At 35.5% G+C, this 26331-nt stretch overlaps 2 protein-coding genes and 3 pseudogenes across 2 annotated transcripts; all 5 read right to left on the bottom strand.

Moving 5' to 3' along the window:
• Nucleotides 1–104: 104 nt before the first annotated feature.
• On the bottom strand, nucleotides 105–855 carry LOC125919855 (olfactory receptor 6C3-like; annotated as a pseudogene).
• Nucleotides 856–3406: 2551 nt separating this feature from the next.
• On the bottom strand, nucleotides 3407–4467 carry LOC125919172 (olfactory receptor 6C1). The gene has a single exon (XM_049625681.1). The coding sequence runs from the start codon at nucleotides 4454–4456 to the stop codon at nucleotides 3521–3523; it is 936 nt and encodes a 311-aa protein (XP_049481638.1). The 5' UTR covers nucleotides 4457–4467; the 3' UTR covers nucleotides 3407–3520.
• Nucleotides 4468–10511: 6044 nt separating this feature from the next.
• LOC125919168 (olfactory receptor 6C3-like) lies at nucleotides 10512–11494 on the bottom strand. The gene has a single exon (XM_049625678.1). The coding sequence runs from the start codon at nucleotides 11448–11450 to the stop codon at nucleotides 10512–10514; it is 939 nt and encodes a 312-aa protein (XP_049481635.1). The 5' UTR covers nucleotides 11451–11494.
• Nucleotides 11495–16048: 4554 nt separating this feature from the next.
• On the bottom strand, nucleotides 16049–18395 carry LOC125919854 (olfactory receptor 6C3-like; annotated as a pseudogene).
• Nucleotides 18396–19115: 720 nt separating this feature from the next.
• On the bottom strand, nucleotides 19116–20122 carry LOC125919164 (olfactory receptor 6C1-like; annotated as a pseudogene).
• Between the last annotated feature and the right edge of the window lie 6209 nt (nucleotides 20123–26331).

Raw genomic sequence — 26331 nt, 5'->3', positions numbered from 1 at the left:
GCTCAGCATTTCCTGTAGCTGTGACACAGATATAGGAAGATAGTACAAATTAGTTTAAAATTTCATTTTCCTTTATCAAATCTTTATGATAACATTCATTCATACTACCCCAAATTTGGATTTGCTTGTATGAAACATACCTTAAGGACCAAATATTTGAAGGTTTGTATATTTTCTGGCCCCTTAGGGTGTAAAGGGGTTCAGCCTGAGGGAAACAATTACTAAGAATAGCTACTGCCTTTGTCAATGATACTTTTTATTTTTGCAGATGAATTAGCATATATGAAAATAGAAATGGCATTAATGTAAGTAGAATAAGCAGAAAAAACTTTTTTCTCTGACTAGCAGATATGATATATATGTAGGACAAAATCACAAATGCCAAAGTGAATAGTAAAGTAATGAAAGAAAAGTGGAAACCAATTACTGCTAGGAGCTATGTATCTAAATAAGACAGTTGTAAAAGGGAAAGATAGCCACATGTAAAATGATCAGTGACAATGGAGACACAGTTATCCAGCTGGAGGAGAAGTATAAGGGGTGGGAAAATGATCAAAAACATACCTGGCCATGCAGATAGCATAAACAGGGTACAGAGTTTCCTGCTCATAATGGTTGTATAATGAAGGGGCTTGCAAATGACAGCATAGTAGCCAAAGGACATGGAAATTCAAATTGAAATTCAGCCACTCCCATGAACACAAAGAAAAATAGTTGGGCTGCACAGCTGTTATAGGAAATGATATTATCCCTGGTGATAATTGTCTCCAGATATCTAGGAATACATACAGTGTAAATGAGATTTCTAAGAGAGGTTCCAGCTAAGAAATATATAGGTATTTCTTTCTCTTTCATTTTTATTTCATTTAAAGATATATGACAACATTGATGAATCTGGAAGACATTAGTTTAGATGAAATAAGTCAGTACAAAAGAACAAAAAATGGATAAATCCACTTTTATGAGGTATTAAAATTAGTCTAACTCATAGAAATGGAGAATAGATGGTGGCTGCCTTGGGACAGGTTGGGGTGGGCAATGGGGAATTGATGATAGTTGCTATATGTGGGGAATAAGCTTAGGAATTCTCTGAGCCTGCACTGATGGGTTAGCAAGGCATAAATAATTAGAAAGCCATAGGATGAACACACCCAAGTTTGGGTAAATAAGATTAGGTAAATGGGGCAAAGGCCCCCAGTTTAGGACAAAGATATGGGACAATAGCAGAAAGATGGTTTCACAGGAAGGAAGGAAGGACCAAATTAGGTAAACAGGCAAATAGGGCTATAGACCACAACAGTGCAGAGTTGCCCAGAGTGGAGCTAATTAGCAAAAGAAAGCACCTTGTTGAACCTGAGGTAGCATGCTCTGTCTTTCTTGTCCTCTAGACCAGTTTAGGTAAACAGAGGTGGGTCCTTCCCACCCAGCAGCAGAATCTTGTTTTGTATTTACCCAAATCCCTAACACCACATATCTCCAAAACCCCCTTTTCCCCATGCCCATGACTTAATGTTCATGGTTTCATTGTGTCTCTATGCACATCATTCACTCTTGTAAGCCTTCTGACCTAATAAAAATGGAGCAAGGACCCTTACTCAGGGCTCTTGTCTCCTCCCGGGCATTAGCTTCTCTCACATTTTCAATCCTGTGTCCCACTCTCTTGCTAGACAAGAGAGAACTCCAGACCCAAAGTCTACGACACTACAAAGTTCACTTCTGTAAAAGGAGCAAGTTCTGAAGATGTTGAATATGAATATTATTAAAGAATATTGTTTGCTATAGTACATTTTTACCTACAGTTAACAATACTATATTGTGGCCTTAAAATATAAGTGGGTAGATCTCATATTAAATGTTCTCATCACTTTATAAATATAATTTGTACTGATTTTCAACTGTAGCAGTTAGATATAGAGACCAATATTAACAATAATCCTTACTTTTTCCTGATAGCTAATTATTCTCTATGACAGGTTCATTTCCATCCCTATAGTGCATTATATATACCAGATTTATTGGACACTGGCCTTATCAGTGGGGAAGTATATGTTAAGAGGTTATAGAACCCTGTTTGCCAGCTATTTGTCTTATTTAACACACAAATTATACTTCAGAGAAGATGAAATTGAGAAACCATTTATAAGTTTTCTCCTACATTTTGAATCTCCTTCAGTTTTCTATTATTTATTTTGTTTTTTTCTTCTCTAACAACTCCTGTATTTGTCAATTGAATAAATTGCATAGAGATCATTAGGAACGTTGCACCACTAATTAGGATTATATTATATTTTCTATTACTAAAAAGTAATTTATATAATTTAGAATACTTTTTTTGTACCCATAATTCTTACTTTAGTCTCTCTCTGTCTCTCTCGCTCTCTCTTTCTCTCTCACACACACATCTCTACATCTTTCTAAAATACTTTAGTCATTTAATACCTTAAGTAGAATGAGTGGAAGAGTAGTTTAACAGGTGAAATTCTAGTTTTATAGATTTTTTTTGCTCTGCTATAAATTTATATAAATATAAATATAAATTTATATAAATATAAAATTTTGCTCTGCTATAAAGCTTTCACAAAGTTTCTACAAAACCTAAAAGATTTTGTCTAGGCATTAAATAATTCAGACACATGTCTTGTGTCAAACGTGTCCAAAAGTAGAGAAAGAAGTATAATTAATATTTCAGCATAGTTAGAGAGTGGAGCTTACATTCTATGAAATTAGAGAAAATAAACTGATCCTACATATCTAAAACAGCTATTACTTCATAATTTTCTACAGTATGTGCAAATGTATGCTTACTATATATAGTATACTATGCTATATATATTCTATAGTATGTATGTATGCATACATGTTTGTATATATGTATCTACCTGTATATCTACCTATATCTACTGAGTAATTATGGAATTTGTAAATATGGAGATTTGGCAACACGAATACAAAAGTATATATTATTAGAGATTGCTTTTTTTTGAACCAACAGATAATTTGTATGGACATACCTATTAAGTGTGCAATGTTTCTTGTTTTTTAAATATGTTTTTTAAATGAAAACTTTCACATTTTTTTCTGTAAATCATATGGCATTTGAAGAATTTTTTTTCCTAGAAAAATGACAAGATGATGAGGGAATTCCTGTCAATGAAAATCATATAATTATATTTTCTGTATAGATTAAATAAAATATATCAATATTTACAGAGCCTCTCCATTCCTGATGATAATTGTTTTCCTAAACAAAACTCAAACTATGATACTGTATAAAACAATAGTTGCTCAAGAAGTTGCAACTAACAATGTGTTCAGAAGACTGGGAACTAGAAAGACATATGAAGTTATTATAATTGAATGGGAAATATATTAAAGGTGCTTCTTAATTGTTAGAAAGAAACAAAGAATGAATAAGGAAACAGGAAGGCCATTGTGACTTGAAGAATTCCTTGAATTTCATGTTTGTATATTTTAAATTGCCATGTGGTATGTGGCTAATTCATGACACCACAGCCTTTCGTTATCTGGAGAAAAATACAATCTTCCTTGCCCTGTCCATGAAGGCTCGCCTGACTTGCTGATTCCTTAGGCTGTAAATAAATGGGTTCAGCATGGGGGCCACTGAGGTGTTTAGCACAGCAACTCCCTTGCTCAGAGACACTGTGTCTTTTGCTGATGGATTAATGTACATGAAAATGCAGCTGCCATAGGAGATGGAGATGACAATCATATGGGATGAACATGTGGAAAAGGCCTTTTTCCTCTGACTAGTAGAAGGAATTCTTAAAATTGTTCTGATGATATATGTGTAAGACAGAAATATCAAGGCCAAAGTGAACATTAAAGTGAACACAGCACAGGAAAACCCCAGCGCCTCTAAGAATTTTGTGTCTGAACAGGAAAGTTGCAGCAGGGGAAAATAATCACAGGTAAAATGGTCAATAATATTAGACCTACAGTAATTAAGATTTAGGAGCAACATGAGTGCGGGGAATATGATTAAGAATGACGTTAGCCACGAAGAGAAGACAAGGAGTATGCAGACTCTGTGATTCATGATGGTCATGTAATGCAGAGGTTTGCAGATGGCAATGTAACGGTCATAGGACATGGCGGCCAGAAGGTAAAATTCAGTGACTCCCAAGAGAATGAAAAAAAATAGCTGGGCAATGCAGTCATTAAAGGAAATGGTTTTATCTCCAGTCATCATGGTGCCCAGGAACTTGGGTATGCTGACAGTTGTGAATGAAACCTCTAATAAGGAGAAGTTTCTGAGGAAGAAATACATGGGGGTCTGGAGGTGAGAATCCAACAGGGTAAGGGTGATAATGGTCAGGTTGCCAGTGATGCTGAGCATGTAGGTGATGAGCAGAGAGACAAAGATCACCACCTGAAGCTGTGGGTCATCTGACAATCCCAGGAGGATAAACTCTGTTATTTCTGTGTGGTTTCTCATTCCTCAGTTGCTTATTTGTTGTCCTCCAGCCAGATCTCTAGGAGAAAGCCCAAGGAACAAATTTTGAACGTAGATTAACAGAAGTTTAAGTGTAGAGCCAGAGTTTTGCTGAAATAGTATGTCATTTCATCTACAGGGGAAAGTTTAAGAGTCTTTGATTTATTTTTCTCAGCACACTAAACATCTGTGCTGAAAACTCCTGTGAGCTCCTCCACTACATTGTGCCTGTCTGAAAGTTAGCACAGATTCTTACCCTCAAAGCCATTGCAACCCAATCCAGTGCCTAGAAGAGTCATAGAAGGCTTAAAATAAACACATGTCTCATTCATTAATTAAGTGATGTTGAGTTTGTTGTTGAATCAAACACACCCATGAGGTGAAGTTCTCTATTGTATTTCAAATTCCAGGCTGCAGATCACACAGGCTGGGTCTTAGTTTTGCAAAAGCTTTTTTTTTTTTTTTTTTTTTAGTTTATCTACTTTTCAAGATGTATGTATCCGCTAGGCCTAAATTCCCTATATCAAGTAAATATATAACAAAGATATGTAAAAGAAACCCCAATTTTTTGGATATACAATTTAGTTTTTTAAAAGTGTTTAGTGTTTATTTATTTTGTGTGAGAGAGAGACAGCACAAGTGGAAGGGGCAGAGAGAGAGTGAGAGAGAATCCCCAGCAGGCTCCACACTGCCAGCGAGGAGGTCTATGTGGGGCTCAGACCCACGAAGCCGTAGATCATGACCTGAACCAAAACCAAAAATTGGATGCATAACCCACTCAGGTGCCCCTGAATATGCAATTTAAAAAAGAAAACTTCATAAAACATTATTTTAAAGTTACTTTCATTAAGTTTCTTTAGAATTCATTCCTTCAATTAACTTTATTCCTGTTCAGTAATGTCAGTCTTCCTTCATCAGGGGTTGCTTTTTTGAAAGCGCTAGTTTTTCATAACACCTAGAAATCCCCAAATGCATTCTCATCAAATAGACAATATTTGGTTTCAATCTCAAGATTGAAATTTCTGCTCTATTTAGCTGGCATTGGAGAGCCAGCTTTTAAAAATCTATTATTGCTATTCCATAGTTAATAATGTATCAGTGCACTGTATTTTTACCCTTATTTAAACTTTTTTGCATAGTCTTTTTTTCTCCCGTGTTTCCTTTCAATTTTAAGACTTTTCTGAAAAATAATACCATGATTGACTTTCATACTCTAGCTACTGATGAAACCTTTGAGGGAATGTACGAAAAGCTATGAAGGAAGTTATAATAGGTAAGGAAGGGTTCATGTGAACATCACTGAAAATGAGTACTGATACCCCAGTTTTGTAGGGTCAGAGAACATGTTTAAAGAAACTGTAGGGAGAGATGATCAATATCACAGTCTTGGGGAAGGTATACTATACTATTTTTGTAAAGATGTTAATGAAAATTCAATGAATTGTATTCATTTACCAGCATCAACTAAGCCTGATGCATGTTATGCCTTCATTCATTCAGCAGCCTTTTGGGAGAAATAAACTTCAGTGTTTAACAAGGTGCATATGATTCCTCAAGTCTGAGACCATCCCAAGGATGTATTCATGCGGAGGATAAAGGATATCTCTAAGCATTTAACTCCTCTTTATTGTTTCTTTTTTTCCCCAGTATATGAAATTTATTGTCAAATTGGTTTCCATACAACACCCAGTGCTCATCCCAAAAGGTGCCCTCCTCAATACCCATCACCCACCCTCCCCTCCCTCCCACCCCCCATCAACCCTCAGTTTGTTCTCAGTTTTTAACAGTCTCTTATGCTTTGGCTCTCTCCCACTCTAACCTCTTTTTTTTTTCCCTTCCCCTCCCCCATGGGTTTCTGTTAAGTTTCTCAGGATCCACATAAGAGTGAAAACATATGGTATCTGTCTTTCTCTGTATGGCTTATTTCACTTAGCATCACACTCTCCAGATCCATCCACGTTGCTACAAAGGGCCATATTTCATTCTTTCTCATTGCCACGTAGTACTCCATTGTGTATATAAACCACAATTTCTTTATCCATTCATCAGTTGATGGACATTTAGGCTCTTTCCATAATTTGGCTATTGTTGAGAGTGCTGCTATAAACATTGGGGTACAAGTGCCCCTATGCATCAGTACTCCTGTATCCCTTGGGTAAATTCCTAGCAGTGCTATTGCTGGGTCATAGGGTAGATCTATTTTTAATTTTTTGAGGAACCTCCTCTTTATTGTTTCTGAAGGCAGATCCATATTTCCCCCTGGAAGAACACGGTTTAGGTTAACCTCTATATTATCTTCCACCCTTTTAGTCAAAATCAAGAATCCCTTCAAGGACCCCTGAGACAGCTCTTTGACATATTCAAAATGAAAGTTAACAATAATACTTCATATTTGTTGAATAAGATGGCCACAAAGTACCTTCAAGGTTTCATTCTGAAAGGACCCCTAGTTAATGCCCTTTCAAATTTTTTACCATCAATTTAGTATTAACAATGACCCTTTAGATAAAGTAGAAACTGATAACTTCTTTGATGCCCAAGATGAGAAAGGGACTCTGTATTAAAGGATATGTGAAGAACCAAAAGGATGTTCCTTTAAGAGATTAAGAGCCTTAGACTGATTCCATTTTATTTGCGGTGCATTTTGTGGTTGTTAATAATGTCCTAGTTGCACTGGGTAGACATATCCCTTAGTAATACAATAACTTTGAGAGGCTAATTGTTTCAACTTTTTCTGTGTTTACTAAATTCACTCTTCAGTTAAACCTTATTAGAGATCATTAGAGAAACTTCATGAATCATGGCTTCCAAGCATTGTGCTTTATGATCACATCACTCTTTCTTTCTTTTTTTTTTTTTTTTTAACTTTATGAGTAAAGAGTTCTTCAGCATTTTGGCTGATACGTTAGAGGAAAGGAAAATTGTTTAATTCAGTGTTGTGGGTAACATCTAGGTTGGCTTCATAATTACTCTAAATTTACTTTCAATGTTCAATCTTGCTGGTCTTTGGGCCATGGCACAAGTGTTCACTAAGAACTTCTTTTGGTCTGAATAAAGCTAAGACTCCCCTGGAGAAACCAATGAGTGGCTGGAAGGATTTTACCTGTAGGAATTGTTGGCAAATACCAACTCCTAACCTCAAACTTTCAGTTCTTTATTTAGACAAAAATAAGCAAAGAGGAAGAGTACATAAAGTGATAATAAGATTATGATATCAAAACACTATTAATTTTTGGAGTGCCTGGGTGGCTCAGCTGGTTAAGCATCCAACTTTGGCTCAGGTTATGATCTCGTGGTTTGTGGGTTGGAGCCCTGTATTGGGCTTTGTGCTGACAGCTCAGAGCCTGGAGTCTACTTCAGATTCTGTGTGTGTGTGTCTCTCTCTGCCCCTTCCCCACTCACTCTCTCTCTTTCTTTCAAAAATAAATAAACATTAAAAAAAAACCACTTAATGTCTTATTCATGACAGTCTAGGGTAAATTACTATCACAGAAAGTATATGGGTTCTGCAATTAGAGAATGTGATTTGAAGATACAAATGGAAGTGTGACTTTGGCAGTTTCTTAAATTCCCTAAGCATCAGTTTTTTTCTGTTTATCATGGAGTTAAAATTTCAAGGGCATCTTCAGAATGAATTTAATAATATATATGCAAGTGCTCTATAAACCATGTGGCACTTACTATGCTTTAAGAAGAACTGGTGTATTTATTTTCTTTTGGTTGAAATTGATTTCCAACTTTGGGCAGAATATTCATAGTTAACTGTAATTGACCAAAACCATTATTCCAATGAAATCCTAAGGACGTTTATATTCTATCTCATATAGCCATTAGGACACATCTATGGAAGTTTTATCTTTATTCCCAATGAAGCATTAGGGTCAGTGTGTTTTTGTACCTTAGATATATTCGTATAGCTAACAAGTGTTTAATCAGAGAATACCTAAAATTAAAGTCTGTTCTCTTAAAGAAAGTACTACATAGTCTATATTAAATTAGAAACACAGGCATAGAGTGGTAATTTCTTGCTTTTTATTTAAGAAAAGGAATAAATTTATATAATAAAATATACTAAGATCTCTTTAATTTATAAATATATCCAGTTGCAAAATACTACTCCAATATACCCTATTTAATATGCTTAAACTTTGAGCTGATAAGTAATGAATCAATGATAAGGTTTGAGAGACTACCATTCCCTCCCCTATGTCCTACTTACCTTGATTTCATACAGTCTCACTGATATGCAGAATGGCTGAAATATAAAAAATATTAGTGGTTTCCATTGTTGTAATCCAGGGAAATCAGTGTCCTGAACACAGTTCCTCTCACTGAACACATTTGCTCTCTACTGTTAATGTTTTTGACTTAAATTTTCCATTTTATCTAGAGGGAATAGATTTCTTTGAGGAAAGAGGGTGAGAAAGGAGCAAATATATGAAAGAGAAAAATTTCAGAAGGTGTTTTAAAACTGTCTGGTACAGTTCCTACATGGATTTTATGTAGCATAAGCTACTTTATGTTTTATCTATTCTCTGCCACTGGCTCAAGGGGAATAATTCAGTGAATCAAATTGCCAGGACAGGACTAGACACAAAACACTAAGGAATATAAAGCAGAACACATTTGTACAGAAATTTGAAAAGGAAGCTTGGGGGACAGTGTCCGATGAGACAGAAAAAAATAACAACCTTGTAGTGTGATTTGTTTCTCTTGAGAAACGGAGACCAACAGATTATTTTCCAGACAGAGATTACTATAAAATATCTTAATTCTTACATCAGCTCTCTACCAAATGCATCTCTCCTCCATGCCATTTTTAAAAACTGAGAATCTACCACATTGTATTAAGTCATTCGTTGGCTCCATTAACTTTAATGTGCCTTCCACAGAGAATTTTGGGACTATAATACTGCTAGTACTTTATATTTTGTCTTTGTCACTCTGGTGGCACCAGCAATGGCAGTTGAAGCGTTTCTTCTTTTGATTGATTAGTGTTCCAAAGTATATGCCAACGACAATATTAGGGATGAGTACCTTCCCTGACCAGACTATAATCATATAATCATGGCCAAATGAGATAATGTGAGTGCAAAACACCAATAAAATTGTGCTGGTCTGTAGTAAAAGCTATGCAAAATATGCAGGTCTCTAGATTTGAAAAATGTACACAATAGAGCAAACACAAGTTTTTGTCATTTTGTTTCATTTTTCAAATCAGGTTATCACATTGACTGTGATAGCTCAACACCTTGGGCAAGTTCCTCCAGCTTAGAATTTACACATGTGTGAAAAATAGATAATCACTAAAATTTGCCATATAGCTGTGACAGCTAAATATGATATGATTTAGGATATATCTAGTTGAGCAAATGGCATAGAGTAAATATTCTCTACAAAAGAGATACTATTATTTGTGAAATTCCTATCAAACTTCCAGGTGCCATGTCTTGGTGACTGCCTAATGTTTATCAATCTCATATGTTTCAATATAATACAGATAAACAAGGAGAGCATATAAAATAAGACAATGTATGCCTTAAGCATAAGTAGAAAATAAAAGACATATGACTTTCAAATAGTTTATATACAGTAAACACTCAAGCCTATATCAGAGTGGAAAGAATTAGATACTGCAGATAGTATGCAAAAAATATGGTTGTTATAGATACTGTATTTCATATATTTTATAACTTTAAGAAAGAAAGATATTAGTACAAGAAAATAAAATATAAAGAGTATGTTTTTAAAACATTTTACTCCATTAGCCATTATAGTATACAATATTTTTACTATTTGGAGCAATCAGCAAAATGGTATGTTTTATATCCACTGCCTTTCTATTCAGAATTGTAAATCAATGAGGAAATGGAACGTATACACACTTTGAAAGAAAGACACAACATAGTTACTTTCAGTGTACAAGAAAGCTTAAGCAAATGAGCACAGCCTTGCAAGTATCTGTGAGATGGATATGGAAGCATATTGTAGAAGTCAAAATTTTGTTTTTCCTTTAGTGGATCTTCCCAATAACATCCTTTCATGTTAATACATACTTTCATTTGTTTCTAGAAAACACTACTTTATGAAGCAAGTTTTGGAAAGCTTGTTTTACTTGCTGGTTCCTCAGGGTATAAATAAAAGGGTTCAACATAGGGGCAATTGAGGTGTTGAGAATAGCTACCCCTTTGGTCAGTGATGCTCTTTCTTTTGCTGAAGGCTTGACATACATGAATATACAGCTCCCATAAGAGATGGAAATGACAATCAAGTGAGAGGAACATGTGGAGAAAGCCTTTTTCCTCTGAGTAGCAGACGGGATTCTCAGAATGGTGCTAAGAATGCACATGTAGGAAAGAATCACCAATGCCAATGTGAAGAGCAGAGTAACAAAAGCAAAGTAAAAGCCAATCATCTCTAAAAGCCATGTATCTGAGCACGAGAGTTGTAAAATGGGGAAATAGTCACAGGAGAAATGATCAATTACATTGGCAGCACAGAAATCTAGCTGGAGGATGAGCATGAGTGGTGGGAAAATGGTAAGGAATCCCCCCAGCCATGACCCAAAGACCAGTAGGGTGCAGATTTTCTTGTTCATGATGGTGGTGTAGTGAAGAGGCCTGCAGATGGCAATGTAGCGATCAAAAGACATGGCAGTGAGAAGAAAAAACTCAGACACACCCATGAAGATGAAGAAAAATAGCTGAGCTAAACAATCGTTATAGGAAATGGTCTTGACTTTAGTAATGATTGTCCCCAAAAATCTGGGGATAGACACACTGGTGAATGTAATTTCTAAGAAGGAGAAATTCCTCAGGAAGTAATACATAGGAGTCTTGAGATGAAAGTCTGTTAAGGTGAGGATGATGATGGTTAGGTTTCCGGTGACACTTAATACATAAGCCATAAACAGAAAGATAAAAATTATAATCTGAAGCTTTGGGTCATCTGAGATGCCTAAGAGAACAAATTCTGTAATCACTGTATGGTTTCTCATGCTGATTTTTTATTTTCTTTAAGCAAAATCTGTTGCAAAACAAAACAGAAAGAAAATGTGCATAGTAAAGGAGTTGAAGATTTAAATGTTTGTATTATTAGCCCCAAGAAATGAAGCCAATGGAACTTTTTTCCTGTTTGCATTTTTGCAATATCCACTCAGTCCCATTACAGCAGAAGCATTTTGCACATTCTGTTGAAAAGGAAAAATGTATTCACAGATCTATGTTAAAAGTCCCCTCATGAGTGACTGTATACCACATCTATACCTGTGAGCAAATTTGTAACCAAATTTCTAATAGTGCACTACATCTTTTAATATTTAGCTATTCATTTTCATTTTATTTTAATTCCAGTATAGTTAACATACACTGTTATATTCATTTCAGGTGTACAATATAGTGATTCCAGAGTTCCATACATCACCCAATGCTCATCCTGACAAATGAACTCCTTAAACCCCATCACCTATTTTACCCATCCCTCTGCAAACCTCCTCTCTGGTAACCATAAACTTGTTCTCTATGGTTAAGAGTGTGTTTCTTGGCTTGACAAAGCAGGAAAGAATATCTAATGGGAAAAAGAATGTCTCTTCAACAAATGGTATTGGGAAAACTGGTCAGGACATGCAAAAGAATGAAAATACACCCCTTTCTTAGACCATACACAAACTCCAAATGGATTAAAGACCTAAATGGGAGACCTGAAACCATAAAAATTCTAGAGGAGGGCACAGGCAACAATGTCTCTGACATTAGCTTTAACAACATTTCCTAGATATGTCTCCTGAGTCAAAGGAAATATGTTTCTGCAACAATACTTACTCTGTTTCTAATTTAGATATTGAGACATTGTTTTCCAGTTTCTAAGACTGTGTTCTTAGGACCAAAATGTCCAATTTTGAGTTTTAATTTTTATGCCATTTACAAACCTTATTGTCTTATAAAATTGGGTAGAAGCTGATGACCAAATCACAATTCCTGAGCTTAATAGTAGCTATGATTAATGTTATTCTTAATATATATTCTTTTAAATATGAGCAGAGGAAATAAATGTGTTGTCTATCAGGAAATATTAGAATTTCCTTAGTGATAGATAAGAGTAAAGTTCTCTATTTATGAGAAAGAAAACTAAAGCCAGAGATATTAGTTAATACTCACATAGGTAGAGCTATATCAATAATACATTTTGACAGCATACTGTTTCACTTATGTCATTTTTATGTTCCTTATTTAAATTAACAACTGTTTTCTGTTTTTTCTTTTTCCACGATTTATCTTTTAAAACTCTCAAATTTGTCTGAGGGCAAGCAGGAACTGACAAGTGTTTTTGATAACAAAACCTTTCATTGTCTTTCTAGGAGACTAAATAAGTAGAATAAATAAAATTCTTTGTAAAATTTAGTTTATAGAAACCACAAATTTCTAAAATGTAAATTATATTACTTTTACCTGTCTTTTTCTCTTTTTATTCTTAAAAATCAATCAGATTTTATCTACGGTCTAAGTCCTCAATAATATTTGCTGTATTTTTTTTTTCCCCTATGGGGTGAACTGGATAAGTCTGTAGGAGTAACTTTCAGGCTTGTATTGTGTCTTTTTATTTTCTTTTCTTTATTCCTGACAATCAGCATTCTCTTCCTTTAGGAACAGACACATATTTGTTGCAACATACCAGCAAAATCGGCAGATCAAAAGGCAGAGACTATTATTGTATTTTGAAACATGACTGGAATGCTAAAATATAAAATTTGTTTTAGTAAATATGCTGATATGATAAATTGGGAATCACCCTGCTTTATTCCAACAAAGTAACCTTTGGAATGGGAGAAAGATAAACACATTTATTGACAAATCTGGAACATACTTACGTTTTGATATGTCTAATGATTCCAGTCATAAATACAACACCAGATTTTCTTATTTACTTAATATGTGAGAGAGAATGCATTCATAAACTACTTCAGGATACTTTGTCATCAGTTCTCCCATGCCTCTGTTATGTAAAAGCCTCTCATACTGAGAAAAAGGCAGGCTTGAGTGCATGCAAGCTTTCTATAGCCTCTGCTCTAAGTGAAGGAATTTCTCTTTATCACTTTTATCTTTCCATATAACCACAAACATTGTTCTGACCTGAACTTAATGAAGTTCTTAAGTTCTGAGAGTTCTTTAAGTGATTTCCAGGGAATACTGCCTTATGACTGGAAGTTAAAACATTTCAAAGCTCCCTGGATAAGAGGAAGATTGACTACTATCCAAAGATAAAACAATTTTACCTTCCCTGGTCACTGTATAAATCCCCCAAGAGACCTCGGTCAAGAAAGGAAAGGTGCAAGGACAGATAAACTCAGATGTGTAGTGATGCCATGACACGCGTCTTTCCAGAAAGCTAAGTGATACAGTGAGGTAAAAGCAAAAGTGTACCTGCTAGCATATACAATCACCCTGGTTTCCCTTTGGCTGTACTTACTTTTCCTAATATGCCCATGGCACTTAGTCTACATTTGGGCGGTAATTTATTCTCAGTTCCTTTGGGACTCTTTAAATACAGAGCTGAGCCACATGGTAGTGGACTCTTCATTGAAGGTGGCACCAAAGCTTTATTAATTGATACAATCCCCACTTGTATAAAGTAGAATGAATACATAAACAACTTATTTCATTTATTTTTGTTGTGCATTTTTATTATTAACTTTAAAATGAAAATGTCCTCACTGGTTACCAAATTTGTTATAAAAAATCATAAAACATAAAAACATTCAGACTTGAGTGTTAGGTTATTGCCCACCCTCTCCCAAAAACATTTGGATGAAATCCTCTGCCAGATAGAAAAATCTTCCCAGAAATCCTTTATCTTGTCACCTGTCAGCCCCAACCAGCTTACTACATCTGTACTCCTTGTGACCCAACTGTGGATCTCATTATGCCTTGAAAATGCCTGTTCTGTGTTCAACAAACTTACTTATGCTCTCTTTTTCAAGTTATTGTTGAGTTTTTTTTTTAATTTGATTATAGTGCACACACGCTGTTACATTAGTTTCAGGTGTACAGCTTAGTGTTTGACAAGTTTATACATTACACTGTGTTCACACAAGTATAGCTACCAGCTCCCATTACTTGCTATTACAATATCATTGACTGTAATCCTTTTGGTGTCTTTTATTTCCATGATTTATTCATTCCATAACAAAGTCTGTATCTCCCTCTCCCCTTCCCCCATTTTCCTACCCATCCCCCCCCATCCTCTGGCAACTATCAGTTTTTTCTCTGTATTTACAGATATGATTATGCTTTTGGTTTGTTTACTTTTTTTTTTTTTTTAACAGCCACTTATGAGGAGAATCATATGGCATTTTTCTTTCTTGGTCTGAGTCATTTCACTTTACATGATGCCTTCTGTGTCCTTTCGTGTGGTCTCATACTTCTCATTTTTCAGGGGAAAAAAAAGGTTTCTTAGTACCCTCAATATATATATGTCTAAATTTAACAGGGCTAAGGCACAGTAATATTTGACCCCTTTCTGCCATTTCAGACTCACTTCTTACCATCCACCCTCACTTTTTCCACTCCAGAATACCTGCGGTTTTATTTGTGTATTTGTTGTAATAATCTTACTTTTTCTTCTCCTTTAGGGCATTCACAGTCACATATGATCTTTACCCTGTTGGAAATGAGGAAAACGTTGGCACTTCAGTTCACTTCTACTCGTTCATCAATGATACTTTATTTATATTTATTGCTTTGTTTTTACTTGAGTATTGATGACACACAAAGTTACACGAGTTTCAGGTTATAATACTGCAGTTCAGCAAGTGCATACACTGTGCTGTGTTCACCGTAAGAATAGCTACCACCTGTCACAATACCACACATTTATAAAAGCATTGACTGTATTCCTTATTCTGTACCTTTTATTCTCATGACCTATTTATTCCCTAACTAGAAGCCTATACCTCCCACTCCTCTTGCCTATTTTGCCCATCACCCCAACCCCTCCCATCTTGCAAAATCAATTAGTTGTCTGTAATAATGAGTTTGTTTCAGCTTTGGTTGTTTGTTAATTTTTTTTTTTTTTTAGATTCTATATATAAGTGAAATCAGGTGGTATTTGTCTTTGTCTGGCATATTTTATGTAGCATAATCTCCTCTATGTCCATCGATGTTGTTTTAAATAGCAATATCTCATCCTCTTTTATAGTTGAATAATGTTTCATTGTATATGTGTGTGTGTGTGTGTGTCTGTGTGCATGTGTGTATAATGTCTTCTTTATCCATTCATCTATGAGTGTGCACTTTGGGTTGCTTCCATATCTTGGTTTTTGTGAATAATGCTCCAAAAACTGCAGGGCTGCATATATCTTTTGGAATTGGTATTTTTAGTTGAATATTTTTATTACTTAGAATAGTAAGAAAAATGATTTGTGTTCCATAACCACTGGTTTTATGTTCACAATCATAAATCATTTACATGGGAACTTGGAATGTTTAGCTAATGAACTCAAGATTTCCTATAGCTGTATATAGCAAGATAGTGGAGATTAGAAGGTTAAAATTTCATTTTCTCTTATTAAATATTCATGATAATATTAATTCATCTTAATCAAAATTTTGATGTATTTGTGTGAAACAGTAATTTAAGGACCATATCTTTGAAGGTTTGTGTACTTTCTGGTTCCTTAAGGGGTACGTGAAGTGTTTCAACATGGGGACAAAGGAGTTATTGAGAATAGCTACTACTTTTGTCAGTGATGGCCTTTTTTCCTGCAGAATAATTAGCATATTTGGAAATGGAGGTAACAATCATGTGAGAAATACAAGAGGAGAAAACCTTTTTTTGTCTGACTGACAGATGTGATATACATGTAGGACAAAATCACAAACGCCAAAGTGAATAGCGAAGTAATCCAAACAAAGTAAAGGCCAATTACTTCTAGGAACCGTGCATCTGAGAATATGGTTGTACAAGGGAAAGATAGTCACATGCAAAGTGGTCAGTGATATTAGAAGCACAGTTATCCGGCTGGAGCAGAAGTATAAGGGGTAGCATAAATGACCAGAAACATGCCCAGTCATGCACAGAGCGTAAACAGGTTGCAGAGATTCCTGTTTTTGATGGTTGTGTAATGAAGGGGTTTGCAAATGGCAACATAGTGGTCAAGGGACATGGCAATTAGGATGGGAAGTTCAGCCACCTCCATGAAAAGAAAGAAAAATTCTTGCGCTATACAATTATTATGAGAAATGTTTTTGTCTTTGGTAATAATTGCCCTCAGAAATCTAGGAATATATATAGTTGTAAAGGAGAGTTCTAAGAAAGAGAAGTTCCAGGCAAGAAATACATAGGCATGTGTAGATCCATAGATCATCACCAGGTTAGAGTGATGATTAGTCAGGTTTCCAGTGACACATATATGTATGTGATGAATAAAAAGATGAAAATCACAATCAGAAGATCAGGATCATCATAAAGGCCCAGCAGAACAAACTGGTCATTTTGTGCTTGTTCATTTCCTTCTCTTTTCTTTCCTCTTTTTTTAACAATATGTGACAGTGTTAATGGATTTGGAGAACATTAGGTTAGATGAAATAAGTCAGTCACATGACAGAAGAACACAAAAAGGATAAATCCACTTTTATGAAGTGTTAAAATTGGTCAAACTCATAGAAATGGAGGATAGATGGTGGCTGCCTTGGGACAGGTTGGAGTGGCCAATGGGGAATTGATGGTAGCTGCTATAAAGTTCCATTCTGTGGGGCTCCTGGGTGGCTCAGTTGGTTAAGTGTCTGACTTTGGCTCACATCATGATATTTTGGCCATGAGTTCAAGCCCTGTGTCAGGCTCTGTGCTGACAGCCCAGAGCCTGAAGCCTGCTTTGGATTCTTTGTCTCCCTCTCTCTCTGCCCCTCCCCCACTCATGCTCTGTCTCTCTCTCTCTCTCTCTCTCTCTCTCTCTCTCTCTCTCACTCTCTCACTCACTCAAAAATACACATTAAGAAGAAAAAAGTTAAGTTCTGTTAGAGGAATAAGTTCTGAGAATGTTGAAGATGAATATTGTTGAAGAACATTGTTTGCTGTAGTACATTTGCTTACAGTTAATACTATATTGTGCTTTTGAGAAATAAGAGGGTAGATTTTGTGTTAAATATTCTCACCACTTAATAAATATAATTTGTACTGATTCCAAACTATAGCGGTTAGATATAAAGACCAATATTAACAATAACAATCACTGCTATTTATTGTTAGCTGTTTATACTATATGCCTGACAGGTTCATTTCCATCCCTAAGTACATTATATATGCCAGATTTATCTGACACCTGCCTTATCAATGGGGAAGTATATGTTGAGAGGTTATAGAAACCCTCAGTTTGCCAACCATTTGCCTTATTTAGCATACAAATTATACTTCAGAGAAGATGAAATTGAGAAACCATGCATAGGTTTTCCCTTACATTTTGAGTCTCCTTCATTTTTCTGTAATTTATTTTGTTTGTTTCTCAACAACTCCTGTGATATATTCCTCAATTGAATAAATTGCATAGTGATCATTAGGCATGTTGGGCTACTAATTAGGATTGTAGTATATTTTCTATTACTAAAAAGTAGTTCATATAATTTAGATTACATTTTAAGTTTCCACAATTCTTATTTAATGTACACACACACACACACACACACACACACACACATACACATCTTTCCAAAATACTTTAGGCACTTATGCCTTACATAGAGTGAGTGGAAGAATATTATCAGGTGATATTTTATTTTATATGAAATGGATAAATTTTCTTCTTATGAAGCTTTTATTTTCTATGAAACCTAAATGATTTTGTTTAGGCATTAAATAATTTAGATACATGTCCTGTTGGAAACTTGTCCAAAACTAAAGAAGCTATACATATGTATTTCAGCATAGTCAGAAAATGGAGCTTACCCTCCATGGAATTAGAGAAAGTGACTTATCTTACATATCTAAAACAGATATTGCTTCACTATTGTCACACAATATGTGTACACATGTATATGCATATATATATTTACCTGTATATCTACCTATATCTACTGAGTACAGGATTTGGAAATATGAAGATGTATTTATATTGTTAAAGATCTACACTTCTTTTAGCCAATAGGTAAATTACATGCACATACTCCATTAAGTGAGCAGTATTTCTTGGTTTTTAAATGAAAGCATTCACATGTTCTATAAATCACATGGCAGTTAAATAATTTTTTCCCTAGAGAAGTGGCAAGATGTTTAAGAGAAATTCTGTCAAATATCAATGAAATAATAAAATTGTGTTTTCTGTATAGAGTAAGTAAAATATCATAACAGTATTTACACAGTGTCCCCTCCATTCCTGGTGATAATGGTTTTCCTAAACAAAACTTAAAGTACAACTTTATTTTATAAAACAATTATTGCTCGAGAAGTTGCATCTAACAAAGTGTTCAGAAAATGGAACCTTTAGAAAGACGTATGAAATTACTGCAATTGAATGGGAAATATATTATAGTGCTTGTAAGCTGTTAAAAACAGAGAACAAAAGTATAAGGATGACAGGAAGGCCATTGTGATTTGAAGAAGTTCCTTGAATTTCATGTTTGTATATTTTAAATTGCTGTGCAAGTGTGTGTCTAATATATGACACCACAGCATTTCATTTGCTTGAGAAAAATACTATCTTCCTTGCCTTGTCCATGAAGGCTTGCCTGACTTGCTGATTCCTTAGGCTGTAAATAAATGGGTTCAGCATGGGGGCCACTGAGGTGTTTAGCACAGCAACTCCCTTGCTCAGAGACACTGTGTCTTTTGCTGATGGATTAATGTACATGAAAATGCAGCTGCCATAGGAGATGGAGATGACAATCATATGGGATGAACATGTGGAAAAGGCCTTTTTCCTCTGACTGGTAGAAGGAATTCTTAAAATTGTTCTGATGATATGTGTGTGAGACAGAAATATCAAGGCCAAAGTGAACATTAACGTGAACACAGCACAGGAAAACCCCAGCGCCTCTAAGAATTTTGTGTCTGAACAGGAAAGTTGCCGCAGGGGAAAATAATCACAGGTAAAATGGTCTATAATATTAGACCTACAGTAATTAAGGTTTAGGAGCAACATGAGTGCGGGGAATATGATTAAGAATGACGTTAGCCACGAAGAGAAGACAAGGAGTATGCAGACTCTGTGATTCATGATGGTCATGTAATGTAGAGGTTTGCAGATGGCAATGTAACTAACGGTCATAGGACATGGCGGCCAGAAGGTAAAATTCAGTGACTCCCAAGAGAATGTAAAAAAATAGCTGAGCAATGCAGTCATTAAAGGAAATGGTTTTATCTCCAGTCATCATGGTGCCCAGGAACTTGGGTATGCTGACAGTTGTGAATGAAACCTCTAATAAGGAGAAGTTTCTGAGGAAGAAATACATGGGGGTCTGGAGGTGGGAATCCAGCAGGGTAAGGGTGATAATGGTCAGTTTGCCAGTGATGCTGAGCATGTAGGTGACGAGCAGAGAGACAAAGATCACCACCTGAAGCTGTGGGTCATCTGACAATCCCAGGAGGATAAACTCTGCTATTTCTGTGTGGTTTCTCATTCCTCAGTTGCTTATTTATTGTTTTCTCCAAACCTCCAGAAGAAAGCCCAAGGAACAAACTCGAAGAGTGGTTAACAAAGGTCCAAGTGTGAAGCCAGAATTTTGCTTAAATAGTATGTCATTTCCTCTGCAGGGGAAATTTTAAGTGAATTGATAATAGCAATGACCTGTTAATTTCTTCTGTTTTGTAGGAGAAAACGCTTGTTTAGGCAGGTTTGAAAACGTTCAATATCACAAAACTTGAAGTGCTAGAGCAGGGTTTTTTCCCCAGGCTTTTCTGACTCCAAATATTACCTTTTAACTTTCAGAGACATGCCCGTGACGTTTCTTTCCAGTGAGAACTACTTTGTGCTTTTGTTCCAATTGTACACCAGTTTCTTTTTCTCTGTAACTTAAACTTTAATTACACTGAGAATCCTAAAAAATGGAAAGATACTGTATTTTTTAATATAGAGTGTGTTTTGTCCTTCAGCATTGATCAACTTTTGCTAACGCTCAGCTTTTACAATTCTTCCTAGTACCTCACAAAGTCAGATATATTACAGTCATCACTACCAGCAACCTTAGGTGTTAGAGTTACAGGCAAGAAAGAGGCAGAAAATAATTTAAGCTGGAAGAGCTTAGAACTGAGCTTGATCACATCTGAATCCCTGGCAATATTTTATAATTTTTCAGCCTATGTGTAATTATTATGACCCATGTTCCTATACAAATGATTTGTCCTTCTATTTAAAATATTGTTGTTGTTGAAGAATTTCCCTCAGTTAAAGAGTTACATAAGTGCTCTGCAAGAAGATGGGGTAAATAGTTTAATTTCTTTATTTGCATATGGTTTCAAAATAGTGAGTTTTAATTTCTTTTTTTAAAACAAAATTTAAATGATATTATCATAGTTATTTCCGTAAGGAAGAGTGACGATATCTAGGTTTGATTCCAAGCCACTTATTAGGTATGAAGCCATGTGGTCTCTCTGTGTTACTTGTATAAATACAGTTTATTTCTCTGTATACAGGCCTATCTTACAAAGTCATCATGAGTATTAAATGAGTTAATATATATGAAGCGTGGGGCGCCTGGGTGGCTCAGTTGGTTGGGCCTCCGACTTCGGCTCAGGTCACGATCTCGCGGTCTGTGAGTTCGAGCCCCGCGTCGGGCTCTGGGCTGATGGCTCAGAGCCTGGAGCCTGCCTCTGATTCTGTGTCTCCCTCTCTCTCTGCCCCTCCCCCGTTCATGCTCTGTCTCTCTCTGTCCCAAAAATAAATAAACGTTAAAAAAAATTAAAAAAATATATATATATATATGAAGCGTTTAGAAACATGCTTAGTATTTTAAAAAAGCCATAATAAGATTGCTCAGTGGAGAAAATGTTCTCTAACCCCTGAGCTGAAAACCTCTGGGATTAGATGGTGTCTTTTTTTAAAAGATTTACCTAAAATAAATAGTAATGAATAAATGAACATGGAGAGAATCACATAGGGACAATAACAACAAAAATGAGGTGGAATCACCTGGATGTATCGTACCTGTGAAAATCTTAGCTTTGTTTTTCCACTTTATGACCATGGTGACCTCTCGCCACCATGGTGTATCTGCTTCCTGCACTCCATCACACTCTCTGCCCTCCAACAATTCACTTCTCTCAATCAGCTGAGATACAATCACCACATGTAGAAATTTGCTGCACTTCAACACTGCTACCAATGGCTGCCAATGGCCGCTTAGTTTCTCTGCCTCTCCTTAGTAACAGTAATCTTTCTGAGAATGATTGTGAAACTTGCCTTAAATAAAATATGTATAGGTAACTAGCCTTGTGGGTAGCGGATTTCAATGACACCTCAAATCACCTTCTTCCCAACTTCACAACACTAGGTTTAATACCCTTAGTAGGAGTCAGTCCCCTAAGAATCTTAGACTTATTCTTCCCAATCCACCAAACATCTGTGCTGACACCTCCTGTGAACTCCTCACCACATTGTGTGTGTCTGAAAGTTAGGATGCAGTGTTGCCTTCAAAACCATGTAACACAATCTAATGCCCAGAAGAGTCACAGTAGGCTTAAAATAAACACTTGTTTAATTCATTAATTAAGTGATGTTGAGTTTGTTGTTGAATCACACCAACAGGTGAGATTCTCCATTGTATGTCCAATTCCTACCTGCATTATGTAGGTTGTGTCTTTCTTTTACAAGCTGTAGTTGCCTACTTTATCTACTTTTCAGAGTGTATTTACCTACTGGACCTAAATTCCCTGTACTGAGTAAATTTATAACAAAGGACATGTAAAGGAGCCCAATATTTTTGGATATATAATTTTTAAAAACATCATAAAATATTATTTTAAAATTACTTTCCTTAAGGGCGCCTGGGTTGCTCTGTAGGTGGAGTGTCCAACTCTTGGTTTTGGCTCAGGTCATGAGATTATGGTTTGGGGTCAAGCCCCATGCTGCCAGCCCAGAGCCTGCTTGGGATTCTCTCTCTCTTCCTCTTTCTGCCCCTCCTCAACTTACACTGTCTCTCTCTCTCTCTCTCTTTCTCTCTCAAAATAAATAAATAATCTTTAAATACATAAAATTACTTTCATTAAACTTCTTTAACGTTCATTCTTTTAATTAAGATCATTTCTGCTCAATAACATCACTTGTCTTTGATCAGGGTTTCCTTTTCATTGAAAGTGCTAGTTTTTCCTAACACCTGGAAGTCCCAAAAGGCATTCTTATCCAATAGAAAATATCATTCTGAAAATTGAAATTTCTGTACTATTTTACTGGCATTGGAGATCCAGGAATAAAAATAGTGTATATTACTCTTCCATAGGTAATAATGTGTCAGTGCACTGTATTTTTACCACAATTTCAAGGTTGTTTTTTTTTTTTTTGCTTTTGCTTTTTTCCTCTTACATTCCTATCAATTTTAAAACATTTTTGAAAAATTATACCATGACAGATTTACACATTCTGGCTACTGATTAAACCCTTTGTAGGAATGCACAAAGAGCTGTGAAGAAAGGTATTAATAGATAAGGAAGACTTCATGTGAACATCTGAAAGTGAATACTGACAGGCCAATTTTGTAGGACCAGAGAACACACTTGAACTGCAAAAGAGGGGCATTTGGGTGGCTCAGTGGGCTGATCGTCCCACTTTGGCTCAGATCATGATCTCACGGTTGGTGGTTTGAGCCCTGCTTCGGGCTCTATGCTGACAGCTTAGAGCCTGGAGCCTGCTTTGTATTCTGTGTCTCCGTCTCTCTCTGCCCCTTCCCTGCTCGCACTCTGTCTGTCTCTCTCTCAAAAATAAACATAAAAAAAATTTTTTTTAAAAGAACTGTTAGAAGAGATGATCCACTATCACAGACTTGGGGGAGATATGCTATACTATTTATGTAAAGATGTTAATGAAAATTCAATGAATTGTATTCATTTACCAACATCAACTAAGCCTGATACATGTTAGGCCTTCATTCATTCAGCAGCCTTTTGGGAGAAATAAACTTCAGTGTTTAACAAGGTGCATATGATTCCTCAAGCCTGAGGCCATCCCAAGGATGTATTCATGCAGTGGATAAAGGATATCTCTAAGCATTTAACTCCTCTTTATTGTTTCTGAAGGCAGATCCATATTTCCCCCTGGAAGAACACGGTTTAGGTTAACCTCTATATTATCTTCCACCTGTTTAGTCAAAATCAAGAATCCCTTCGAGGACCCCTGAGACAGCTCTTTGACATATTCAAAATGAAAGTTAACAATAATACTTCATTTTTGTTGAATAAGATGGCCACAAAGTACCTTCAAGGTTTCATTCTGAAAGCACCCCTGCATAAGCCCTTTCAAAGTTGTTAACCACCAATTTAGTATTAACAATGACCTGTTAGTATTGTGACTAACTTGAATTTAAATAAATAAATTTTTAAAAAAAGACAATGGGCCTTTATAAACTAGATACTGATAACTTCTTTGATGCCCAAGATGAGAAAGGGAATTTGTTTTAAAGGATACATTACGGACAAAAAGGATGTTTTTTTGAGAAACTAGGAGTCTTAGACTGATTCCATTTTATTTGTGGTGAATTTGGTTGTTGTTGTTAATGTCTCAGTTGCCCTGGATGGACATATCCCTTAGTAATGCAATAACTTTGAGAATCTAATTGTTTCAACTTTTTCTGTTTACTAAGTTAAACTTCGCTAGAGGTCATTAGCAAAACTTCACAAATCATAGCTTCCAAGCAATGTGCTTTATGATCAAATCACTCTTTTTTTTTTTTTTTTTTTTTTTACCTCATGAGTAAAGAGTTGTTCAGAGATTAGGCTCATACATTAGAGGAAAAGAAAATTGATTAATCCAGTGTCATGGGTAACATCTAGTTCTGCTTCATAATTACTCAAAATTTACTTGCAATGTTCAGTCTTGGGCTTTGGGCCATGACACAGGTGTTCTCTAAGAACTTCTTTGGGACTGAATAAAGCAAAGTCTCCCGCGGAGAACCTAGTGAGCCACTGGAAGGATTGTACCTGTAGGAGTTGGTGGCAAATACCAGTTCCTAACCTCAAGCTTTCAGTTCTTTATTTAGACATCAATAAGCAAAGAAAAGAGGGAAAGTGCATAAACTGATAATGATTATGGTATCAAAACACTATTAATTGCTTATTCATGACACTCTAGGGTACATTACTGTCACAGAGTGTATGTGGGCTCTGCAGTTAGAGGAACGTGAGTTAAAAATACGCATGGGCTGCTTAATGGATGACTTTGGACTTTACTCAATTTCCCTAAGCATCAGTTCTGTTTATCATGGAGTTGAAATTTGAAGAGTGTTTTGGGAACTAACTGAAATAATATAATGCAAGTGCTCTATAAACTATGTGGCACTTACTATGCTTTAAGAAGAGCTGGTGTATTTACTTTATTTTCTTTTAGTTGAAATTGATTTCCAAGTCTGGGAAGATTATTAATACTATCTGTGATTGAGCAAAGCCATTATTGATTCCAATGAAATTCTAAGGACTTTTATATTCTATCTCATTTAGCCTTTATGACACATCTTTGGAACTTTTATCTTTATTCCCAAACGAAGCACCAGGGTCAGTGTGGTTTTGTACATTAGATATATTTATACAGCTGACAAGTGATAAATATAATCACAGATTCTCTAAATTAAAGTCTGTTCTCTTAAAGAAAGTATGATATAACTTGTATTCAATTAGAAACACAAGCACAGAGATGGTAATTTTCTGCATTTTATTTAATAGAGAATGAATAAATTGATATAATAAACCAAAATATACTAACATATCTTTACATTTAAAAAAATATATCCAGTTACAAAATAAAACTCCAGAATACTCTATTTGATCTAATTAAAAGTTGAACTGATAATTGATGAATCAATGATACGGTTTGGGAGACTTCCATTGCCTTCTATATGTCTGACTTACCTCTAATTTTCATACAGGCTCACTAACACGCAGAATGGCTGGATACAAAAAATACTAGCAATTGCTATTGTTGTAATCCAAGGAAACCAGTGTTCCTGGACATACGTCCTCTCCGTGAACCCCTTTGCTTTCTATGTTAATATTTTGGTCTTAAATTTTCATTTTATCTAGAGGGAATATATTTCTTTGAATGAGAAAGAAATGCATGTATAAAAGGGGAAAAAAATCAGAAGATGTTTTAAAACCATCCACTATGGCTGCTACGCAGATTCTGTATAGTATAAGCTACTTAGTGTTTTATATATTGTCTTCACTGCTGCCTCCAGGGGGATAATTCAGTGAATCCAAATTGCCAGAACAGAACTACACACAAAACACTAAGGAATATAAAGCATAATACACATTAGTATTAAAATGAGAAAAGGAAGCTGTGGGACTGTGTCTGATGAGACAGGAAAAAAAAAAAAAAGCAAGCAAACAACCACACTAAGGGGAAAGTTCATGTCCCCTGACAGTATTTTTCAGAGATTAACAACCTAGCTCATAACACATAGCTGTACTGAATGCATCTCTAACCTGTGCCATCTTTAAAAAACTGATAATCTACTACCTAGTACTAAGTCTTTTCTTTACTCCATATTTTAATCTGCATTTCAATAATTTAATCTGCCTTTCAGTAAGAATTTTTGGTATTATAATATGGCTAATACTTTATAATTTTTTTCCTTCTCCCTCTGTTTCTCACCAGTAATGGCAGTTGAAGAGTTTCTGGTTTTGAACGATTACAGTTCCAGTTTATGTGCCAAGTATAATATTAGGAATTACTACTTTCCTACTAGACT

This window comes from Panthera uncia, chromosome B4 (assembly GCF_023721935.1).
Source record: "Panthera uncia isolate 11264 chromosome B4, Puncia_PCG_1.0, whole genome shotgun sequence".
In the NCBI taxonomy this organism is placed as follows: Eukaryota; Metazoa; Chordata; class Mammalia; order Carnivora; family Felidae; genus Panthera; species Panthera uncia.
This window is presented reverse-complemented; position numbering and strand designations above follow the sequence as displayed.